The sequence below is a fragment of the Pantherophis guttatus genome, chromosome 9, assembly GCF_059756535.1.
Source record: "Pantherophis guttatus breed Tessera chromosome 9, ASM5975653v1, whole genome shotgun sequence".
Lineage (NCBI taxonomy): Eukaryota > Metazoa > Chordata > Lepidosauria > Squamata > Colubridae > Pantherophis > Pantherophis guttatus.
Genome location: NC_142071.1, coordinates 19633292 through 19655092, shown reverse-complemented (window position 1 = coordinate 19655092; position 21801 = coordinate 19633292). Strand labels below are relative to the sequence as shown.

The window sequence follows — 21801 nt, the reverse complement described above, 5'->3', positions numbered from 1 at the left end:
GCAGCAAATCCATCTTTTTCAGATGGATGATATTACTATCCTGTCCTTCCTTTGGATTTACATTATGAATCTCATTATGTTTATTATCAGAGCCATGATGACCCTGACTTACTCAAGAAATTAAAAGATACAGGAAGACAGTACTGCCAAAGTGCCAGTAGGGGGAGAAAGAGAGGTAGTTCAACTGCCTCTCCCTCCTTCCTGTCAGTCAACATTGGTCAAAACCCTGTACTGATACAAATCAGGTTTTGTGTTGGATGCAGTCCAGGCTGCCTCATTAGTAACATGCCAATCTACATATTTATTTTGGAAAAAATATAAATTACATTCCGAGAGGTTTTGCTCATGGTTCCATATTTATAGCAGAAGAATAGAAAATCAAGGCTTCCTTGCAAAGCCAGTCGTAAGACTCTCTGGAGTGACAGACAGTGAAGTGGGCCCACATCAAATTCTACTGGAAAATCGATCAAACACTTTGAAAAGCTGCCAACACATTCTTCTGAGTGCTGAATTCAAGCTGAGATGCCTTTCAGTATAAGGAGAGGCCAGAAACTGCTTTTTGAATGGTGACAGCTAATGTATAGAGAAATGCTTTTATAATAGGGTTGGTCCAAAATTTTCCATTGTGTGGCCCCCCCAAAAAACATTGTCGTTTCAAAAACATTTTCGAAACAGCATTATTAATTTCACATGGAAGAGGTTCCTGGAAGAATTCAGAATTATAGGTAGCCATTCACTTGTCTCTTTGAAGGGGACAGCGGGGATTTAAGTTTTTGTTTTCATTTAAAATGAGGAAGTTCAAAGTTTCAAAACCATCTCTGCCATAACTAGGAGGCAGGGTGAATCTCATTATCCATAGAGTCATTCTGTGAGTGATATGGGCGATGGATGGATGGATGGATGGATGGATGGATGGATGGATGGATGGATGGTAGAGAGACAGACAGACATGAATCCTAAGTGTTAATATGCCATCTGACAGCTGCATTAATGTCCTTGAGAAGAGGTAGCCAATATGGTGTTCTCCAAATCTCCTGGATATTTAAATCCCAGGAGCAAATAGCAGGGGATGGATGCATTCTAGTCTAAAATTACTGAGAAGATATCTGGATGCCTACCTCTGCCCTAGAAGGGTTTACATTTAGGATGCCATTTCAATATAACCAGGAACTAATATTATTATTATTATTATTATTATTATTATTATTATTATTATTATTATTATTATTATAATATTATATTATTATTATTATTATTATTATTATTATTATTATTATTATTATTTAATCTTTGGTGAGATTCACAGCCTTTGAGGCTGGTTAATAGCTCAGCAGCTCGAGTCCTAACCAAGGACCTAGGAACTGTTAAGGTATCGTCGGAGGATGTAAGCTGTTCCGAGTAAGGTGGTTTTTTGTAGAGTCAAAATGTTCAAGTCCGGCAAATTTAGAATTTCTAAATAGCGGGGTAGCCCTTTGGGTATTGCTCCAAGAGCTCCAATTACAATCAGGACAACACACGATTTCTTTTTCCACAGTCGCTCAACTTCAATTTGCAAATCCCGGTACTTTGTGATTTTTTCTTGCTGCTTATCTTCAATCCGTGCATCACCAGGTATTGCAATGTCAATGAACCATACTTTTTTCTTTTCAACTATTGTTATGTCAGGTGTGTTGTGGACCAAGTGCCTGTCAGTCTGAATCCTAAAGTCCCACAAGATGATGATGATGATGATGATGATGATGATGATGATGATGATGATGATTTTAATATAACTAGGAACTAGAAAAAATAGGGGGGGAAGGGACCGGGTGGCTCAGTGGCTAAGACCCTGAGCTTGTTGATTGAAAGGTCGGCAGTTCAGCGGTTCGAATCCCTAGTGCCGCATAATGGGGTGAGTTCCCGTTACTTGTCCCAGCTTCTGCCAACCTAGCAGTTCGAAAACACGTAAAAAATGCAAGTAGAAAAATAGGGACCACCTTTGGTGGGAAGGTAACAGCGTTCCGTGCACCTTTGGCATTTAGTCATGCTGGCCACATGACCACCGAGACGTCTTCGGACAACACTGGCTCTTCAGCTTTGAAACGGAGATGAGCACCACCCCCTAGAGTCGGGAATGACTAGCACATATGTGCAAGGGGAACCTTTACCTTTACCTAGGAAAAATACATTTCGTTTTACTCTTTAACATACGCTTTGCATCAGATTCTGAACTTCCCTAGATTAGGATAATATTGTAATGGTGAACTCCCCACTTCTTAAAAACAGGACCACTCAGAAAATGTATACAGAAAAATCTATTCAGAGAAACCACACACAAACAATGCTTATTTGTGTGCTGCTGGCAATAAATACAAAGTGATGCAGCTATGGGGGTGAAATAAACTCAGTGCTGGAGAAAATAGGACCAAAAATGAGGATCATCAGTCCAGTCTGATGCATTGTGTCTTTTTTTTTGCAGCCTCCAAGTTGCTTTACAGAACCATTTCAAATCAAGATTCAGTCCTCATCCAACCAGGATTATGTGTGAGAGCTTTCCCATGTTTTGTAACTTGATGACAAAAGGCAAAGCCAAGGCTTTGGGGAAAAGTATCTCTTTTGTCTACCAGTTCTTAATTTCAGCTCACAAGTAGAGTGGAAGAAAAGAGAGATGTAGAAAGGAAGCAGGCTGGGAAGGCCCATCCACCATTCTTGCTCCAATTTTCCACAGCCCATCAAGCGCCTTCTCAAACAAATGAAAAAAATGAAACAGATCCTTTTAAAGTTCTCCCCTTCTCAGGGTAATTGCCAAATGAACTCTCTACTTAATGGACATTGTCAGAGGGCATGGACAGTGGTTTTGTTTTCCTTCTTTCTCATTACAGTTTGCACAGTTCCCAGCTGACAATGTGATAATTTTTTGCTGATAGAATCATCCTTTCCTTCTGTGCCTTCCCTTTTCTTCTCTCTCTGATTGCCCCCTGAAGTTACACTCCTGGTACAATACTGCCCCTCCAGTAGTGAAATCCTCCCCGGTTTGCCACCGGTTCGCTGCCTGCGCATGCACAGTGCGCACCAAATGCACGCTGCATGCATGCACATGCACATTATGTGCCAAACATGTACTGCATGCAGAAAAAGGAGGCTTGGGAAGGTAAGTAGAACAGCGAAGGGGGAACAGCTGTGCCTCGCGATTTAGATTCACTAGAAAGGAGGATTTCTTGCTTTCTAGCGATTTTAAATCACGCGGCACAGCTGATCGTCAGAAATACTGGTTCGGACCAACCGGTAGCTTTTATCACTACCGGTTCTCCTGAACCGGTGCAAACCGGTAGAACTTCAGCACTGTGCCTCTCTAAAAATGAGACACCTTGAAAATACTTGAGACTACAAAGTAAACTATGAAATAATGGTTAGTTTCTAAAATGGGAGGGGGAGAGGGAGTGCAAAGCAGTGCAAAGATGCAGGGGGGTGGGGGAAAGATTGCTTCCAAGTTTCTCCTCTTAATTCCTTTTTCTTTCAATACCTATTTATGCTTCTCGTACTCAGCGGATTCTTTCCCCTTTTTACCATTGCAAATCAAAGACCTAGGGGCAGACACTGTGTGTATGAAGAGGGACGGGGGGGGGCTGCTGATTAGAGCTGTCTTGAAATTAAATTAGAAAAGCTTTAAATCAGAATAAAACTGTTAGTAGCAACCTTCAAGGCCAACTTGATTTTTAATGAGACTCCTTGGAGACCGAACTGGAATCTCATCAGATCATGAAAATGTGAGAACTGTTTGCAACTAATCTTCCTTCCAGGACCACAAGGGGATTGTGAATGGTCAAAGAGATGCATTTTGTGGGCCCCCAGATCTCTTTATGGTCTTTCCAATATTCTCAAATAAATAAAATTTGTTTATTGCTAACACCGTCAGTCGTTCAAGGCCATTCTTTAAAATTCTCTTTAGCCATTCTGTTTTGCCTATTCCCCCACCCCCCTCTAAACAAACCTCACTTTGCAAACACCTTGAGGATACCTAACTCTGATTGTCTCCTTGAAGCAGACTCATTAAAATATTAACTTATAAAGAACTGGCAGACATAGTTGCCAGCTGAGTTCATTATATTTTTCCATGATTCAGAAAACGCTGAGTCCAACGGTGTCTCAAAGGTGGTTAAAAAGAGCTAATTTGGTCCAGTGGTGAAGGCATCAGGCTAGAAAGCAGGAGTGTGAGTTCTAGTCCCACCTTAGGCATGAAAGCCAGCTGGGTGACTTTGGGCCAGTCACACTCTCTTAGCCCACCTCTCACATGCTTCTTGTCATTGTGAGGAAATTAAGAGGAGGAATGAGTATTAGGTATGTTTGCCATCTTAAGTTACTTAGAAAGTAATAAAGATGAGATAATACATACATACATACATACATACATACATACATACATACATACATACATAACTGTGTTTCCCCAAAAATAAGACTCAGTCTAATACTATTTTGCCACCAAAAAAGGCACCAGGTTTTATTTTCGGGGGATGTCTTCCACCTTGCCGCAGCAGCACCAACAGCCCCACCCAGCAGGAGCCCGCTGCCCACTTCTGTGGCCCCTTGTGTGCATCGTTTCTGGCCTCCATTTCGCTGTCAGAGGCCTTCAGGGAAGGCCTCTGCAGCCGAAAAACAGGCTCTGGATTGACACGCACAGTGCCCCTCGGCCTCGTTTCACCATCAGAGACCTGATGGGGAGGGCTTATATTGAGTGCACATGTAAAAATCAAGCTAGGGCTTATTTTTGGGATAGGTGTTATTTTTGGGAAAACACGGTACATATTGTACATACATATATACATATGAAACTGCCATCCACTGTAAGCTTTGTAGTAATCCTTTAGGCTCTTAAAATAGACCTGCCCAACTTTGGTACTTGGGATCTTTAGAGTAGCTGAACCTACCATTTTCTGTATTCTGTTGGTTAAAAATCAAGTTCCCAGGATATCTCATCATTAGCCATGTTGGCTGTAGCTCCTGAAAATGGTAATTCAGCAACGATTGAAAAGAGATATTCCCCATAAATTCTACTACCACTGTAAAAAAAAGTAATTTATGAATTGTTGCATCTAAGGTTTATAGTTAAATGGAAAGCATAATGTTGGTACTGCCATATGTCACTAAACATGCTTGTCCGTGTCAAACATTTTAATAGTACATATTTTTTTCATTGTTTTCTAGGGTTTTTTAAATTCTGTCTGCCAAGATTCAGTTTTCTGTTCCAATTTAATGCTTCTCAAACAATTTCTTTAGAAAACCTTCTGCAAATCTTCTTAATCCTACTTTTTACTTTCAATCTCTCTGTCTCTCTCTCTCCCTACCTATCTACCTATCCACCTATCTACCTATATCTATATCATCTCTCTATCTCTCTATATCTAAATCTCTAAATCTAAATCTAAATCTAAATCTAAATCTAAATCTAAATCTAAATCTAAATCTAAATCTAAATATCTATCTATCTATCTATCTATCTATCTATCTATCTATCTATCTATCTATCTATCTATCATGTTTACCATTATATTCTTTTTATTGCTCCATATCTTCAAGCATATTTTTGGCAATGTTAAACATGTGAACATCAGGGGTGGATTTGTATGCATTCTGGGGATCCCCTCTCTTGGAAATTGTGGGTTGAAATGCAAGAAATGCTTGTTCAAAATGACACACAAAATGTGGCATGGATTAGATGTCTCCATGCTGGACATATACACTCATTTGATTAAATAGACCTGGAAGTAATTTGATAGGCAATTCTTGTTTCACTCATATATTTCTGCTCTGCTGCCTCATTGATTTTTATCAATGCATTGCCACAATTAATTATGAATGGCCACATATATGTTTCTTGCTTAATAGGCTAACATTGCAATATGCTGAATGTATTTCCTACCATAGTACAGTAGTTCATAATTATGAGGATATATTTTTTTTTCTCTAGTATTTTCAAATCCTGCATATGTAGGCCAGGATACAGAGTTCTTCACATGCTCACTAATAAGACCTTGTAGAAGTAAGGAGAGGGGGAGGAAGGGAGGGAGGGAGGGAGGGAGGGAGGGAGGGAGGAAGGAAGGAAGGAAGGAAGGAAGGAAGGAAGGAAGGAAGGAAGGAAGGAAGGAAGGAAGAAGGAAGGAAGGAAGATTTCTGATGCTCTCTGCCAGATTCCACAAAACAACTCAATGGGAAAGCTGGCAGGAAGTCAGAAATTGCTCCTGCTTAAACTATTTTTTATTTATTTATTTATTTTGCTCACCTTTGATCATTCTGTTTCAGTAAATAAACATCACTGAAACAATGACCCAATGAGGCATGGGTTGCCTACTTATTACTCTAAAACCTTCACATGTAAACCACTTAGCAGCATCTACTCCAAAAGAATAAAGAAGCTAGGCAAATAGCTTAGATTATTTTCAGCAATAAAGGAAGTTGAGCTAGATGCTAGGTCTACCTCTCAAGGTGGAGATTGTTATGAGAGCCCGGCAGTTGAGGGAAGTCCTCATTAAGTCCTTACTTACCAGTGGTATGCAGGCTCTCCAAAGATTTCACATTAAAACTCAAGTTATGCCTGCTGCCTTCATTGTTTTTCTATTAAGAGCTACGGTACAGTGGTAAGAATGCAGTATTGCAGGCTAACTCTGAATTCCACTGCCAGGAGTTCGATCCTGACCAGCTGAAGGTTGACCCATCCTTCCAAAGTCAGTTAAAATGAGGACCCAGATTGTTGGGGGCAATATGCTGACTCTGTAAACTGCTGAGAGAGGGCTGTAAAGCACTATGGGGCAGCATATAAGTCTAGGTGCTATTACTATTAATTGATCTGATTTGCAGCTCACAAGTAATGTAATACAGTACAGTACAGTAGTTCTGTGCTAGTTGTTGTACTTCTCAAATGTATTGAACCATCATATTTCTTAGATTCTTCAAGGAAAGTTCAGTATTTCAGAATACTGAAAAGATCAGTATTTAAAAATATTTTTTTTAAAAAAATGTATTTAATTATTAAATATGAACTATTGTATCCATAGGTTAAAGCCAAAATGAGACAATACATATCTAGGAAAGTACTATATACACACACAAGAATGTTCACTCATTCTGAGCACAGATGCCCTTTGGATTTTGTAAGGCAGAAACCTTCCTTTAATCATATTTATTAAAAACGATCCATTTTCAGATGAAAATAATAGTTTAGAAGTTCAGTTCTCATCAGGAAATAGTACCCTTAATGCAACCTGAAACCATAATTATTCTTTCAACAACAATGGTAATAATGTAATTCTGTGTTAAAAAAGGAGAAGGAGTCTTATAGCACCTTTTTCAGCCTAACAAATTTTATTTTAAAATTTATTTTTAGCTTTAGCTTACAGAAAGCTTATGCCTTTTAATAAAATTTGTTAAGCTGAAAAGGTGGATTAAGATCTGACTTTGAGCTACCATAGGTAATACAGCTCACCTCCAACAGTATTGATAGTAATTCTGTATTGTATTTTTAACAGCCTGGACAATTACGGTATTTTTCGGAGTATAAAACGCATCTTTTCCCCCCTAAAAGGGGGTAAAAATTTAGGTGCATCTTATACACCGAATGTAGCCCCGCCTGCCCACTGGCCCCCACCCTTTGGCCTCTGCCTCGCAGCGGTTACCTCCTTGCAAGCAAACAGCAAGAAAAAACAGCTCGTTTCAGTTTCAGCACAGCCTAATTAGCACAAGTTGATTGGATCGGTCTCCCGACTCTCAGCTGATTTGCTCTCAGCTGTTTTGTGCAGGGCTCTGCTGCTTGCTGCAAAGTGGTAAATTGCTGGAGCAGATTTTTTTTTCCTTGTGCTAATCAAGCTATGCTGAAAACGAAAATGAAAGTAAAACAGGCTGTTTGCTGTTTGCTGCAATGAGGCAAAATTGCTCAGAGGCAGAGGGAGATTTCTTTTTCTTCTTTTCCTCACCAAAAAAGTGTGTGCGTCTTATACTCCGGTGCGTCTTATATTCTGAAAAATACGGTATTTATCTGTGTGTTTTTTAAAGTTCTATCAAGACAATCTCTGAACCCTAACAAAGACTACCAAGGTGATACATATTACATTCAAAGTGAACTGAGGAAATAATGCTAAACTGAGTTAAAGATAGAAATGGAAAAGGCAGCGAAGATGTGAGCTAAAACTCCAGCATTATCATTAACAACTATTAAAGGCCAGGCAAAATAAAATGTTTTCGCAGCTTTGGTTCACGGGATTTTATAGTTGTTCAGGAAAACAAGCTTTCCCAATATTTCAATTTCTGGGTCTTCTCTTTTCAAGCTGTTAAACAAGCTTCCTTTACAGACAAGGACAGAGAAGTCAGAGATGGAGTGACTACATCAGGAGTAATGTTCACCAGGAATGAATGACTCCACATTTCCATAATCATTTTTCTGTTTGAATTCATTCACAATTTCAAGGACTGTTCGGGCTTCACTCACATAGTTATGGCAGAAACTGGGGAGGGAGGAGGAACCCTGTTGCATTTTATTAAATACAACTCACGCTGTCATTAGTACAGGAGATTTATAAGGGATTTAAAGTACCTTGGGCAGGTGCTAAGTCATGTTGTAAGAAGATGTGGCTAGAAGAAAATGAATGTTTCCCCATGATATTCTGCTGTCTTTGGGACTGCTGTGTCCTGCATATTGGTGAGCTTACACTTGGTCAGAATAGCAATAGCAATGGCACTTATTTATTTATTTATTTATTTATTTATTTATTTATTTATTTATTTATTTATTTATTGGTTCAATTTATATGCCGCCTTTCTCTGGAGACTCAGGGTGGCTTACAATGTGTTAAGCAATAGCCTTCATACTTTTGTATATACCTACTTAGTAGGGCTTTTGGCCCCCTCTAAGCGGTGTTCTTTTTTATACAAAGTCAGCTTATTGCCCCCACAAACCGGGTCCTCATTTTACCTACCTCGAAAGGATGGAAGGCTGAGTCAACTTTGAGCCTGGTGAGATTTGAACTTGCAATAATTGCAGACAGCTGGTGCTAGTTAACATCACTTTAGTCTGCTGCGCCACCAAGGCTCTTGATATATAGACTTATATACCGCTTCACAGTGCTTTACAGCAGGGGTAGGTTCTACTTACCTTTACTACTGGTTCGCAACGGGGCCACGTGTGCATACGCAGAAGCTTCTGCACATGCGCAGAAGTGTTCTAATGATGTCGGGGTCGGTGGGTGGAGCCTCCCGCCGGTTTTACTACCAGTTCTATAGAATCGGTGTGAACCGGGAACAACCCACCATTGCTTTACAGCCAGTAGTGGGTTCCACCTATCTTTGCTACCAGTTCGGAACTGGGAGCGCGCGCATGTGCGCTTTGCTCACATGCAGCACTTCTGCACATGTGATGATGTCTGGGCGGGTGGGCGGAGCCTCCCGCCATCGCCACTACCGGTTTGGCCAAACTGGGGCGAACGGGTAGAAACCCACCACCTCTCTAAGTGATTTACAAAGTCAGCCTCTTGCCTCCAACAATCTGGGTCCTCATTTTACCAACCTCGGAAGGATGGAAGGCTGAATCAACCTTGAGCTGGTCAGGATCGAACTCCTGGTAGTCGGCAGAGTTCACCTGCAAATACTGCATTCTAATCCCTACATCACTCTTGTGACAGAGCCAAGAGTGTCACAAGCTTTTTATCCAGTAACTGAAACAGGGTTCAGGAACTGATGAAGGGATGAGAGAGAGAGATTCCATATTCACCATTAAGACCAATCCAGCCCAACTCTCACTCACTCACTCACTCATCTGGGAAGTTTATTTACATTTCATTGAGCTCCATAGAAGTAGTAGTAGTCAATCTTTTCACTTTTAAGAGCCAAGATGAGGGATCCTGCATAGTTGGGTGAAGACCAAAGTTACACCTCCAGAGATAGGATTCTGTGGATGTGTTTCAACTGTCCTTCAGGCAGATTTGTTGTTTTTATTTAGACAGGGATTGATCCAATGTTCAATCCAACATGTTCAAAAAGTCAATAAGGCTTTCTCTCCCCCACGCCCCAAATAATATGCAGTACTACAGATGGCTGGTTTTTCACTGTGGTTGGTCAGAAGAAATTAACATTCTAGACTCTGTGTGGGAACCATTTTAGAATGAAAATGAATAATTTTCAACTGTTTGGGACCGCCTCCCACAGTATTGTCCCACAGATTCCCTTATACACAATTTTGCCTTGTGTTGCTCACCTGCCTTCTGCAGAAAATGGCTGAGATGTAACTAAAATAGGGTGTATTAATTAATTTATTATTTATTAATTCAACTTATATACTGCCCTTCTCCCCAGGGGGACTCAGGGTGGTGGACAGCCAAACTTAAAACACATATAGTACAAAAGTTAAGAAAAAACTAAAATAAATTAAATCATCGGCATTTCCAATTTAAAATCCCAGATCTGCAAAATTGAAAAGTTCCCAATTTAAAACCCAGAATCAATAAAATCGAAAATTTAAAAAACCCATTAAAATCATTTAAGCTAGGCCAGCTTGTTGGAATAAATAAGTCTTCAGGGCCTTTCGGAAAGCGCAGAGGTCCGGGATCAGTTGTATTCCAGGAGGTAGCTCAATTGGAAGCAACAGTCCATAGGAGGAGCATGAAGGTACTAGTTGCCCTAACCTTAAGGTCATTGAGAACAAAATACCTAGTTAGGGTCACCAAGAATGCTCAAACCCAAACTTTTCTCCCAAAGCCAAAATTTTTCCCAGAGAACCTGAAAAAACTCTCCTCCAATTCCTAAATTCATCCAGTACCCCAAAACTTAAAATCACAAAACTCATCTTTTTACCAGATTGTAAACATTTGGCATGCTTTATAGCAGCTGGCAAGCTTTGCACAGACTTGGCCATTGTTGGGTGTCACTTAACTCCAGAAAGACAGGTCATTTTGTATGTGGCTTCCTGCCTTCCAGTGCTGATAAGTGGCATCTTGAAATGGGCAGGAAGGGACAGCTTATTGCTTAAGCTGCAGTGTTGAATTAGTTCTCAGCTTTATCCCACAATAGACTCCACTACGTGGAAATAAGGACCATTGCCCCCACTTGAGAGACAATATTAGATGGTAAGGGGTGGTTCGTTTCATGATAATTGAGCAGTTTTCAAATTCATCTAGGGATACAAAGAGAGACTGTCAAGTTGTTTAATGAGCCATTTAGCAAATCCCTCATGCATATTATCCCAGCAGCAACAATGCATATGAGCCTGCACATAGAAAAATATGCCCCCCAGTGATGCCATCCCGCAGGGCAAGGCCTCATTAGTCTGCTGAAATCATAACCGATGCCAACAGAGCTTACTCAAAGGATCCATTTTGTTTGCTTTTACATTTGGGACTTATAAATGTAGCCTCTCCCCCCTTGCCTTCTGCTGCACGGCTCTTCCTCAAAGAGGACTAGACTCATGCTGAGCTTTTATTTGTTCAATGGCAACTTATTTAGGAACAGGACTTATATCCTGTGAAGGTTTCACTTTTAAGCTGAAAATTGTACCTTCCCCCAACACTTTTCCTTAATTCAAAACGCAGTTAAGGGGATTTAAAGATAAACCTTTAATGCCTTAATAGAATCATAATCTGCTTTTATGTCAGTTCTAAAACTGTGTTGAGGGGCCACAGTTTTCAGAAAAGCTGAGGTAAATCATAGAGTTTTGAGTTATGTACATTTATTCATGATAATTAGACATCTCTTGAGCTTGGGAGAAGGCTACAGCGACCATTTTACACAAAGGTTCGAAAACAACCAACTTTGAAAATACTAGTACTTCCAATTATACTGGGAAGGTTGAACTTTTTGGACTCCTTTAACCTAATCAGCTATTGTGATTTCATAATATGGATTTTTATAGTTGGGGACAATTCTTTTCACTCCTTGCATTGAATTTTTGAAATTATCCAATGTCTCCAGGTTTCTTTTAGAGGGGTCTGCAACCTCGGCAACTTTAAGCCTGGTGGACTTCAATTCCCAGAATTCCCCAGCCAGCTTGGCTGGGGAATTCTGGTAGTTGAAGTCTGCCAGGCTTAAAGTTGTCGAGGTTGGAGATCCCTATTTTAGATGTAAAGATCAAAACATGGTCAATCCAGGATATGAGGAAAAGCTGGAATGTTTGGGCAGATGTTTAATGGTAAAAGTTGAAGTTCCTCTCTGCTCATGATGAAGGTGTGCATATACACAATCGGAGAGAGATTTTACAAAACCCCAGCGTATCATTCTCAACATGTTAGCACCAGCATGGCAGCAATCTTATGCTTTCTGTGACTGACAATAAGCTGTATACCGCCAGGATTACTTTTGACTGCATTTAGTATCTAACAGAAAAGCATTCCGGGTTTTAATAAATGATTTTTATCCATGTGGAATGCAAGTCTTAGCTTTTAATTAGAAATGTGAACAGCCTGGTATACAAGGGATATTTTTTTACAGGTCTTTTTAATGAACGTAAAGGCAACATTTAGTCTCTGCTCATCATTCACAGTGAGCAGTTATTGTGGTGCTTCAGAACATGATGTCCCTTGCAACTCCTTTTTTGCATCACTTGCTTGTGAGGCAGTTTACTTTAGAGGGGAAAGTGGCTAATTAGAAGACCCAATTGAGGCTCACAAAAGGATCTACTGTATAGCATAAAGAAAATGATCCTCTGGTCCTTTAATACTAAGTACTGTATCTGGGTCATCCAGTGAGCTGTTTGGTGGGAGACTACAGGTCGTTCTTCCTTTGTTGATCAATAGTTAATAATAGGAATATTCTAATTCAGAGGTTTCATGAGTATGAAATATGCTGGGACTAAAATGAAGAACATTCTCCCTTTCTTACCCTCTTTGCTTTTGCAGGAAACAGAATGAAGGGCTAGGTAGCTCTGTCCTTAGCAGGAGCCTTCTTACAGTATATTGTACTAGCTGTATGCCTATGCTTCCCCATGAAACTATGTGATCAGGCGTGATAAATTGACACTTAAAGCCTGAAACTTAATGTACAATGTGTAACTCCGTAGCATCAGAGCGTGTTAATATAAGGCAACTGGCAGTTGGGACAGAGTTCCTTTCAGGTGGGGAGTAGAATGTTTAACTCCTTAGCATCAGAGTGGGTGAATATAATACTGTATATGAAATACTAATGATCTGATGGTCATTTCAAAAAATCCTTTTTAGCAAGCACCTAGAAGCCAAGAGGAGCATTCATGCAAAATTTCAAATTTGTAGGCTTTATCGTTCTGGAGATTTTGTGATGAGTGACTGGTATTTGCCTTTAAAAAATGAGATACCACCTCATGAGATAACCAATAGAAGAGAATATTTGTAGCTCAAGGTTGAACTGTGGGGTCCTTGGTGCTCTTTTAGCTTGGTTGTTTTCTTCCAGATATTTCACCACCCAAATATGTAACAGAGCTGATGATGTTACCTAGTTGGGTAATGAAAAGTCTACAAGAAAACAACCCCGCTCAGAGAGCACCAAGACCCTCATGGAATATCCTGTTCTAGGTAATTCAAGAAGGATTTGAAATTAGAATTCATAGATATATTACAAAAATGGTCAGGAGTGGAAAATGAGTCCTATGAGCCGAGACTGAGGAAACTGGCTCTATTCAACTCTGAGAAGCATATATTGTGATATCCTAACCAAAAAAGTTCCTTAATGCCCCAGAGTGTTGGACCTGAAATGGTAGCCTTAAATCATGGGAAGGTAATGCTAGTTGAATGTTAGAGAGGGGGGAAAAAAATCTTCCTTAAAGCAAGAAAAGTTAAATAGGGAAGCCAATTATCTTGGAAAATGGGAGGCTAAACTCCTGAAGCTAAATTACACACACACACTTCTCTGGATTCATTCTTGGCTAAAAATGTCTCAATCTTTTTCGTTGCCTGAGAGAGGGGGGGGGGACTTTCAAAAAAGACAAAAGTCGCTCATTATGCTTAGGCCAGCGGAAGGGAGCTCATCCCTGTGTTGCCTAGACAACAAGGGTATGCTTATACCGCTCATCTCTTCAGGCCTTGCTACAGCCTGTGAGGGAACAGCAGGGGAAATCACCTGGTTGCCTAGGCAACCGGGCGATATTCCGTCTCTTCTGGCTTTGTGATGTGACTCAGATTTGTGATGGTAGAGTTTGCAAAGAGCCACAAAAGCTTATTGCATTCCAAAGCTTGTCATTCCATGACCTACAAGCCATATTTCCATTTCACTCATTTTATTCATAGGAATAGTTAGTATTTCACCAGTTACATATTTCAGAATGAATTGACCATTTTGGCTCTTCCTGGATTTCCCTTCCCCAATATGGCACCTTCCACACAGAATGGATTTTAAAAAAAAAATTAGGCTGTTTTATGACTGTAATAAAGATGGATTTGAATTGATTTGATTTGATTCTGTAAATTGTGTCCAATATACATAGAAGGTTACCAATTTAAGAGAGGCTTTCCTGGATTTTAGTGGATCAGAACAGTTTTCTTTGAATTGGACTGGAAACATTTCTTTCAGCATCCATTTTTATCCAATCCACATTACCTTTTTCTTTCTTTGAGGAACTCATGAAAATGTTTCACACACAGGCACTGTTTACCTCGAAAGGGACATGCTAGCATGTATTAATCCTAAAAAAAAACATTCTACACAAACAAAATTTGTACTTGGATGTGTTTTTGACCTGAGACTACGATTACAAAATTTAGAGGCATATAAAAACAAATTAAAAAAACAAAACCCAAGAAGAATTTGACTTGCCAACAGCACTAATTCAATGTGTATTATGGAAACTTTGGAAGTGAAATAATTTGATGATGTTCAAAGATCTTATTCTGCTTTTCAGGTGCGAAAAACTTCATCCATTAGTGTTTCAAGCATTTAGAGCTCCCAGAGTCCAAGTTCAAACATTCATTCTGCTTCTTATCTCTTTCTCCAGGTTCAGCATCTTCTTTTACTCAGCAACCTCAGGACCAAGTGGTGATTGCTGGACAACCTGTGACCCTCCTGTGTGCTATTCCTGAATATAATGGAATTGTGCTATGGATTAAAGATGGACTCGCCCTTGGAGTAGGAAGGGATCTCTCCAGTAAGAATATATATATATATATTTAATTGTTATTTATTCATTAAATGTATATGCTGCCCATCTCACTGTCAAGCAACTCTTATTTGTTTGTTAAATATTTTTACTTCTCATTTGGCCAGATCAGGAGTGTTGCAGTGGCCTAGAGGTGGAGCTCTCGCCTCCCAGTCAGGAGGCTGTGAGTTCGATCCTAGGTAGAGGCAGATATTTCTCTCTCCAGGCACACTGAGAATATATCTGCTGAACAAAACTCCACATTGGTGACAGGAAGGGCATCCTGCCATTAAAACACTCTGCTAGCTCCATTCAGTTGCCCAGACTCCACCCCGCAAGGGATTACGAGGTTGTTAAAAGAAGATGGTGATGATTTGGTTAGATTGATTCTTACCTACCCCAGACGGCTCCTATTAGATGCTAATCAAGAACAACACAGTGAATTTCTAACATACGCAATGCACACACACATCTCTTCTCACCACAAGGCAAACACCTTTCCCTAGTTATATGTTTATCCATAGTTTTGACAACAACTACAAGCTGGGAAATAATCATGCTTTTTGTGGCTGGGTAGCTGTGCCTTCAAGGCCCAGTAACTACATAGGTATCCCAGTTTTCTTAGATAGATTTTTGGAAGTGGTTTGCCAGTGCCTTTTCCTTGTGTCTGAGAGAAAGTGACAGGCCAAAGATTTTCCAACGGCTTTGTGCAGAACTAGAATTAGAATAACAGAGTTGGAAGGGACCTTGGAGGTCTTCTAGTCCAACCCCCTGCTTAGGCAAGAAACCGTATACCCGTGATGGCGAACCTATGGCACGCTTGCCACAGGTGGCACGCGGAGCCATATCGTTGGGCATGCGAGTGTTGCCCTAGCTCAGCTCCAGCACGCGCATCTGAGTTTTGGGCCTTCCAGGCCCACTAGAAGTTGGCAAATGGGCCTTTTTTGGCCTCCAGAGGGGTGGGAAGCCTGTTTTCGCCCTCCCAAGGCTCCAAGGAAGCCTCTGGAGCCTGGGGAGGGTGAAAAACAGGCCTACCGGCTCCACTGTGCCATCACATGCAAAAAGCGGAGGGAACATGAGCATGCGTGGGGTGCATTGAATTATGGGTATGGGCACACATGCACATGACACCCCCCCCCCCGTGCTCCCCCTGCTTTTGGCATGCGATGGCAAAAAGGTTAGCCATCACTGCCCTATACCATTTCAGACCAATGGTTATCCAATCTCTTCTTAAAAACTGCCAGTGTTGGAGAATTCACAACTTCTGGAGATAAATTATTCCACTGATTAATTGTTCTAACTGTCAGGAAATTTCTCCTTAGTTCTAGGTTGTTTCTCTCCTTGATTAGTTTCCACCCATTGCTTCTTATCCTGCCCTCAGGCGCTTTGGAGAATAGCTTGACTCCCTCTTCTTTGTGGCAGCCCCTGAGATATTGGAACACTGCTCTTGTCAGAGTTTGTTGCAGAAATAATCAAATCCAGAAAGCAAACACAGACAGCTGATTCAGCTGAATTCATTAACTTCTTTATATACATATAACACATGAAGATAAATTTACAATACCAATAGCTGATTCTTCTAACATGGTAGAGAGTTACAAGCAAAACACAAGCAGAGTACAGCAGACTTCAGAGTTGCAGACTAGCTTGCAGCTTTCGCACAGACTCAGAGCTGAGCCACGCCCAGCCTTCTTGCTTAAGTTTCTGTTTCCAAAACAGCCCTCATTGGCTGACCTTATTACCATGCCTTCCCAGTCATGAATATTCTGACAGCTATCATGTCACCCCTAATCCTTTTCATTAAAGTAAAATACCCAATTCCAGCAACCGTTCTTTATATGTTTTAGCCTCCAGTCCCCTAATCATCTTTGCTGCTCTTCTCTGCACTCTTTTTAGAGTCTCAACATCTTTTTTACATCGTGGCGACCAAAACTGGATGCAGTATTCCAAGTGTGGCCTTACCAAGGCATTATAAAGTGGCATTAACACTTCACGTGATCTTGATTCTATCCTTCTGTTTATGCAGCCTAGAACTGTGTTGGCTTTTTTGGCAGCTGCAGCACACGGCTGGCTCATATTTAAATGATTGTCCACTAGGACTCCAAGATCACGGTTACTACTATTGAGCCGGGTACCACGTATACTCATTTTGTTTTTCTTGCCTAAATGTAGAACCTTACTTTTTTCACCATTGTATTTCATTTTGTTAGACAGCACCCAATGTTCTAGAATACCCTTTTCCCCAGCTTTGGTCCAGTGCCTTATCTACTAGACCAAACTGTCTCTCACTGAAGTGGTTAAGACCAGGCTATTTTGGTTCTTTCCTGATTTTCAAACATTTGTCTTTATGGAAGTGCTCAGGTGCACTGAGAACCAGTTTGGTCTAGTGGTTAAGGCACCAGGCTAGAGACCAGGAGTTCTAGTCCCACCTCAGCCATGAAAGCCAGCTGGGTGACTTTGAGCCAATCACCAGGAGCCTGTGAGTTCTAGTCATACCTTAGGCATCAATGCCGGCTGAGTGCCTTTGGACCAGTCCCTCTCTCTCTCTGTCCAACTCATCTCACAAAGTAGGAAGGAGTATTATATACATTCACTGAGATAGTGAAATTCAAATATTTTCACTACCGGTTCTGTGGGTGTGGCTGGGGGGGGGCGTGGCATGGCTTGGGGGCGTGGCTTTGGGGGGACATGGCAGTGGAAGGATACTGCAAAATCCCCATTCCCTCCTCACTCTTGGGGGAAGGATATTGCAAAATCTCCATTCCCACCCCATTCTGGGACCAGCCAGAGGTGGTATTTGCCGGTTCTCCAAACTACTCAAAATTTCCGCTACCGGTTTTCCAGAACCTGTCAGAACCTGCTAGATTTCACCCCTGATTCACTGCCTTTACATTATAAAGTAATAAAGATGGGATTAAAATAAAATATAATAAAGCCCTACCTTACTTCTTTTGTTTTCCACTGCAGAAATCCTATCTCCTGATCTCAGAAGGCACTAGAGGAAGGAGGCTAAGACTGACCATCCTTGCTCTGAATACCGTGTGCATTTCTTTAATTTTGTTGTGAGCCAGCCAAGTCCTCGAGAGACTAGCGCACCCTTTTAAACTTGTACAATACTTATACAAGTTTAATCGAGAATAATACAACTTTATCAGATTTATATCCGACCACAGAAATAAGCAGACCCTTGGCGGCTGCTTTTGCTTGTGGTAAGAATCAAACTTCGAACAACTGTGTGCCTCCCAGTTATAAACATTCCAGGGTACGGCATACTTATAAACAGAGCCTTGAGAGTTTGCTATAAAATGGGAATCCTGCTTCAGGCTTCGGAGCAATGATGTGAGAGCCCTTTTTCTCTTAACATACCGAAGGGAGTGATCTATGCATTCAAGAGGGACCAAATCAGCTTCAGGGCATTACACAAGCCAAGTTCTGTTCATTTTTATTTATTTATTTTTGGCTGAGTTAGCTTATTTTAAAAAAATGTTCCTGTTCTCCTTACTAAGCTTCCTTGTCTGCATTTCGAGATTTAAGTAATCAACCATCTTCTTTCACATCTCCTTGCTGGTGGAAGCTGCATGGTGCCTATTGCTAATATATTTGAAACAGTCTGTTCTCTGCCTGCCCAAATTTGAGGATACCTTAAAACGGGTAACAAGAGCTAATGTGGTTGACATCTCATTCTGAAAAATTTGAGCAATTATCTTTCTTGGGTCTGATTTATCAAACTGGGCTTCTGACTGCTTCTGGAATTCTGACTCAGCTAGTCATCTAATTAACTAAATACAAACAAAGTCTTCATTTGTTTTTCTCGCGGTTCATGGGAGCAAATCTTGCTGTTGCTAGCTTGGAAAAAAAAGGCTTCAAAAGCATATAAGTTAATGCCAAGATACCTCTATCTTGCAGCACATTAACAATATAACTTGAGAAGAAGTGAAATTTGGGGAAGTCTTTAAACCTTCCGTCCCTTAGTAAACTGGGAAGATGAAATTAAAAATGCTCGTTGCCCAGTCAGGATCCTACTTAAACCTCTGCTGTTAAAAGCAGTTAATAATGTCCCCTTGTTAATGTCCATATAAGGCCAGTATTTGATAAACAAAGAAGCTCTTAAATAAAGATAAGCTTCATTCAAGATGCTGGGATGAGGACAAAGTTTCCACACAACAAACACAGTTTGAATGAAGTCCTTGGGGTACTTCGTGAAATGAAAGGATGTGCTTCAACATTCATCTAAATATGGATTCCTACCAGTATGCTTAAAGTATGAAGTGCCTAAATTCTCTTCCAGGCATTAGAGAAGTCCTCTTCTTAAGTGTCCTCTTTTATTCAAAAGCAAAGTGAAGTAAAGCAAAACTAAACAAAATAACAATGTCCACTCAGTAGAGGCAAGAAAGTGGGAGAACAGAGTTGAAAAGTGGTTTTTAAAAAGATGAATTCCTGCGATAGATGAGGGTTTTTCTTCTTTGTCACCATTTGTCCTTCCTCTGAAAGAATGACTTTAAAAAACAAACCCATTGAGTAGGTTTTTAAAAATAGTTGAACTTATTTTTTTGCCATTAAGTTTCCTTCTTCAGATTGCCTTCAAAATTTTATTCTGGTTTATCAGTAGCACCAAATGTCTTCCTTCCTTCCTTCCTTCCTTCCTTCCTTCCTTCCTTCCTTCCTTCCTTCCTTCCTTCCTTCCGCTCCAGTTCAAGGGTTCCCCAACTTATTTTTGAGAGGAATCATAGGCAAGAAAAACCAAATGCACAGGTACAGTATAGGTGGGATCTGGCTCAATAGTAGTAACTGTGAGAAGAATCATGGACAATCACTTAAATATGAGCCAGCAGTGTGTTGCAGCTGCCAAAAAAGCCAACACAGTTCTAGGTTGCATTAACAGAGGGATGAAATCAAGATCACGTGAAGTGTTAATACCACTTTAGAATGCCTGGGTAAGGCCACACTTGGAATACTGCATCCGGTTTGAGTCTCCATGATGTAAAAAAAGATGTTGAGATTCTACAAAGAGTGCAGAGAAGAGAAACAAAGATGGCTGGAGACTAAAACTTAAAGAACAGTTGCTGGAATTGGGTATGTCTAATTTAATGAAAAGAAGGACTAGGGGTGACATGATAGCAGTATTCCAATATCTCAGGGGTTGCCACAAAGAAGAGGGGGTCAACCTATTCTCCAAAACACCTGAAGGCAGGACAAGAAGCAATGGATGGAAACTAATTAAGGAGACAACCAACCAAGATCTAAGAGAAATTTCCTGACAGAACAATTAATCAGTGAAACAATTTGTCTCCAGAAGTTGTGACTGCTCTAACAATGGAAGTTTTTAAGAAGAGTTTGGACAGCCATTTGTCTGAAATAGTATAAAGTTTCCTGCCTGAGCAGGGGGTTGGACTAGAGGACCGCCAAGGTCCCTCCCAACTCTGTTATTCTGTTCTGTTCTGTTTTGTGAATATCTTCAAAAGAAGAAGGATTGGGATAGGTTTAATGCTCCAGAAGACTGGGTGGGTTTGGAGGGTCTTGAAATGAAGATTTAGAAAAAGAATAGGAAGACGTGATCCAACTTTTTAAATAGTCCTTATATCATTCTTTTTTTTTAAAAAAAATCATCACCTGAAAAAGGCTGTAGGGTATGACATGAATAATCTTGTCTGGTGAACTTTGTGTTATTCCAGATTTCTTCTTGATGGGTTGGAAAATCAGTATATAAAAAGGTAAAGGTAAAGCTTCCCCTCGCACATATGTGCTAGTTTTTCCCGACTCTTGGGGGCTGTGCTCATTTCCGTTTCAAAGCCGAAGAGCCAGCACTGTCCGAAGACATCTCCATGGTCATGTGGCCGGCATGACTAAACACCAGAGGCCCACAGAACGTTGTTACCTTCCCATCAAAGGTGGTCCCTATTTTTCTACTTGCATTTTTTACGTGCTTTCGAACTGCTAGGTTGGCAGAAGCTGGGACAAGTAACGGAAGCTCATCCCATTATGCGGCACTAGGGATTTGAACTGCTGAACTGCCGACCTTTTGATCGACAAGCTCAGCGTACTTAGCCATTGAGCCACCGTATCCCTTCTTCCTGATGGGTGGGAAAATTGATGTATACGTGCTACTTATTAGCTCCAATTCTGGTTCCATTATGTACCCCACAGGTTATCCACGCTATTTGGTTGTGGGGGATCACCTCTCAGGGGAGCATCACCTGAAGATCCTGAGAGCAGATCTCCAAGATGATGCAGTATACGAGTGCCAAGCCATTCAAGCGGCCATCCGTTCCAGACCAGCCCGGCTGACCGTTCTTGGTAGGGATGTCATTTTTTTCTTGGAAAATGATGGGATTTATTTCTTCCCTGAATGGGAAAGGAACAAAATGTCCTTTGAAATGAGCACCTGGTTTTCAGAACACAGGTTGGCATTACGTGGTAAGAATTGTCTGGGTTATTTCAAATGAATTGCCTGAAGGCGATTCAGGGGAGGTCAACATTCAGGAGAAAAAGGTAGGTGAAAATGGCAGTCCTGTGATATATTTCCTCCTCTTTCTCCTTAATGGCAGTGCTGGGCATAGCTGTGATCAGAGATGGGGGTGAAGGCATAATGAGACCTTGTCACAGTAGAGATAAGGGCGTGCAGATATTAAGGGAAGGAATGCAGAAATGACTGTGTAAAGACATATAAAATTCCTAAGTCTCAAAAATATAGATTGTCTGCCAAAACAGCTACAGCAAAGAAACTCCAATCTTTGAAGCAAAAGTGA

General features: G+C 40.7%; 1 protein-coding gene across 3 annotated transcripts in view; it reads left to right on the top strand.

Annotated features, from left to right (window-relative positions):
- KIRREL3 (kirre like nephrin family adhesion molecule 3) overlaps window positions 1-21801 on the top strand; it is an 847361-nt gene that overhangs the window by 522217 nt on the left and 303343 nt on the right. For all 3 annotated transcript variants that reach the window (XM_034421931.3, XM_034421932.3, XM_087876028.1), the window contains exons 3-4: window positions 14915-15064; window positions 21200-21349. In XM_034421931.3, the coding sequence (XP_034277822.1) occupies window positions 14915-15064; window positions 21200-21349 (300 nt within the window). The remainder of the gene's footprint in view (window positions 1-14914; window positions 15065-21199; window positions 21350-21801) is intronic.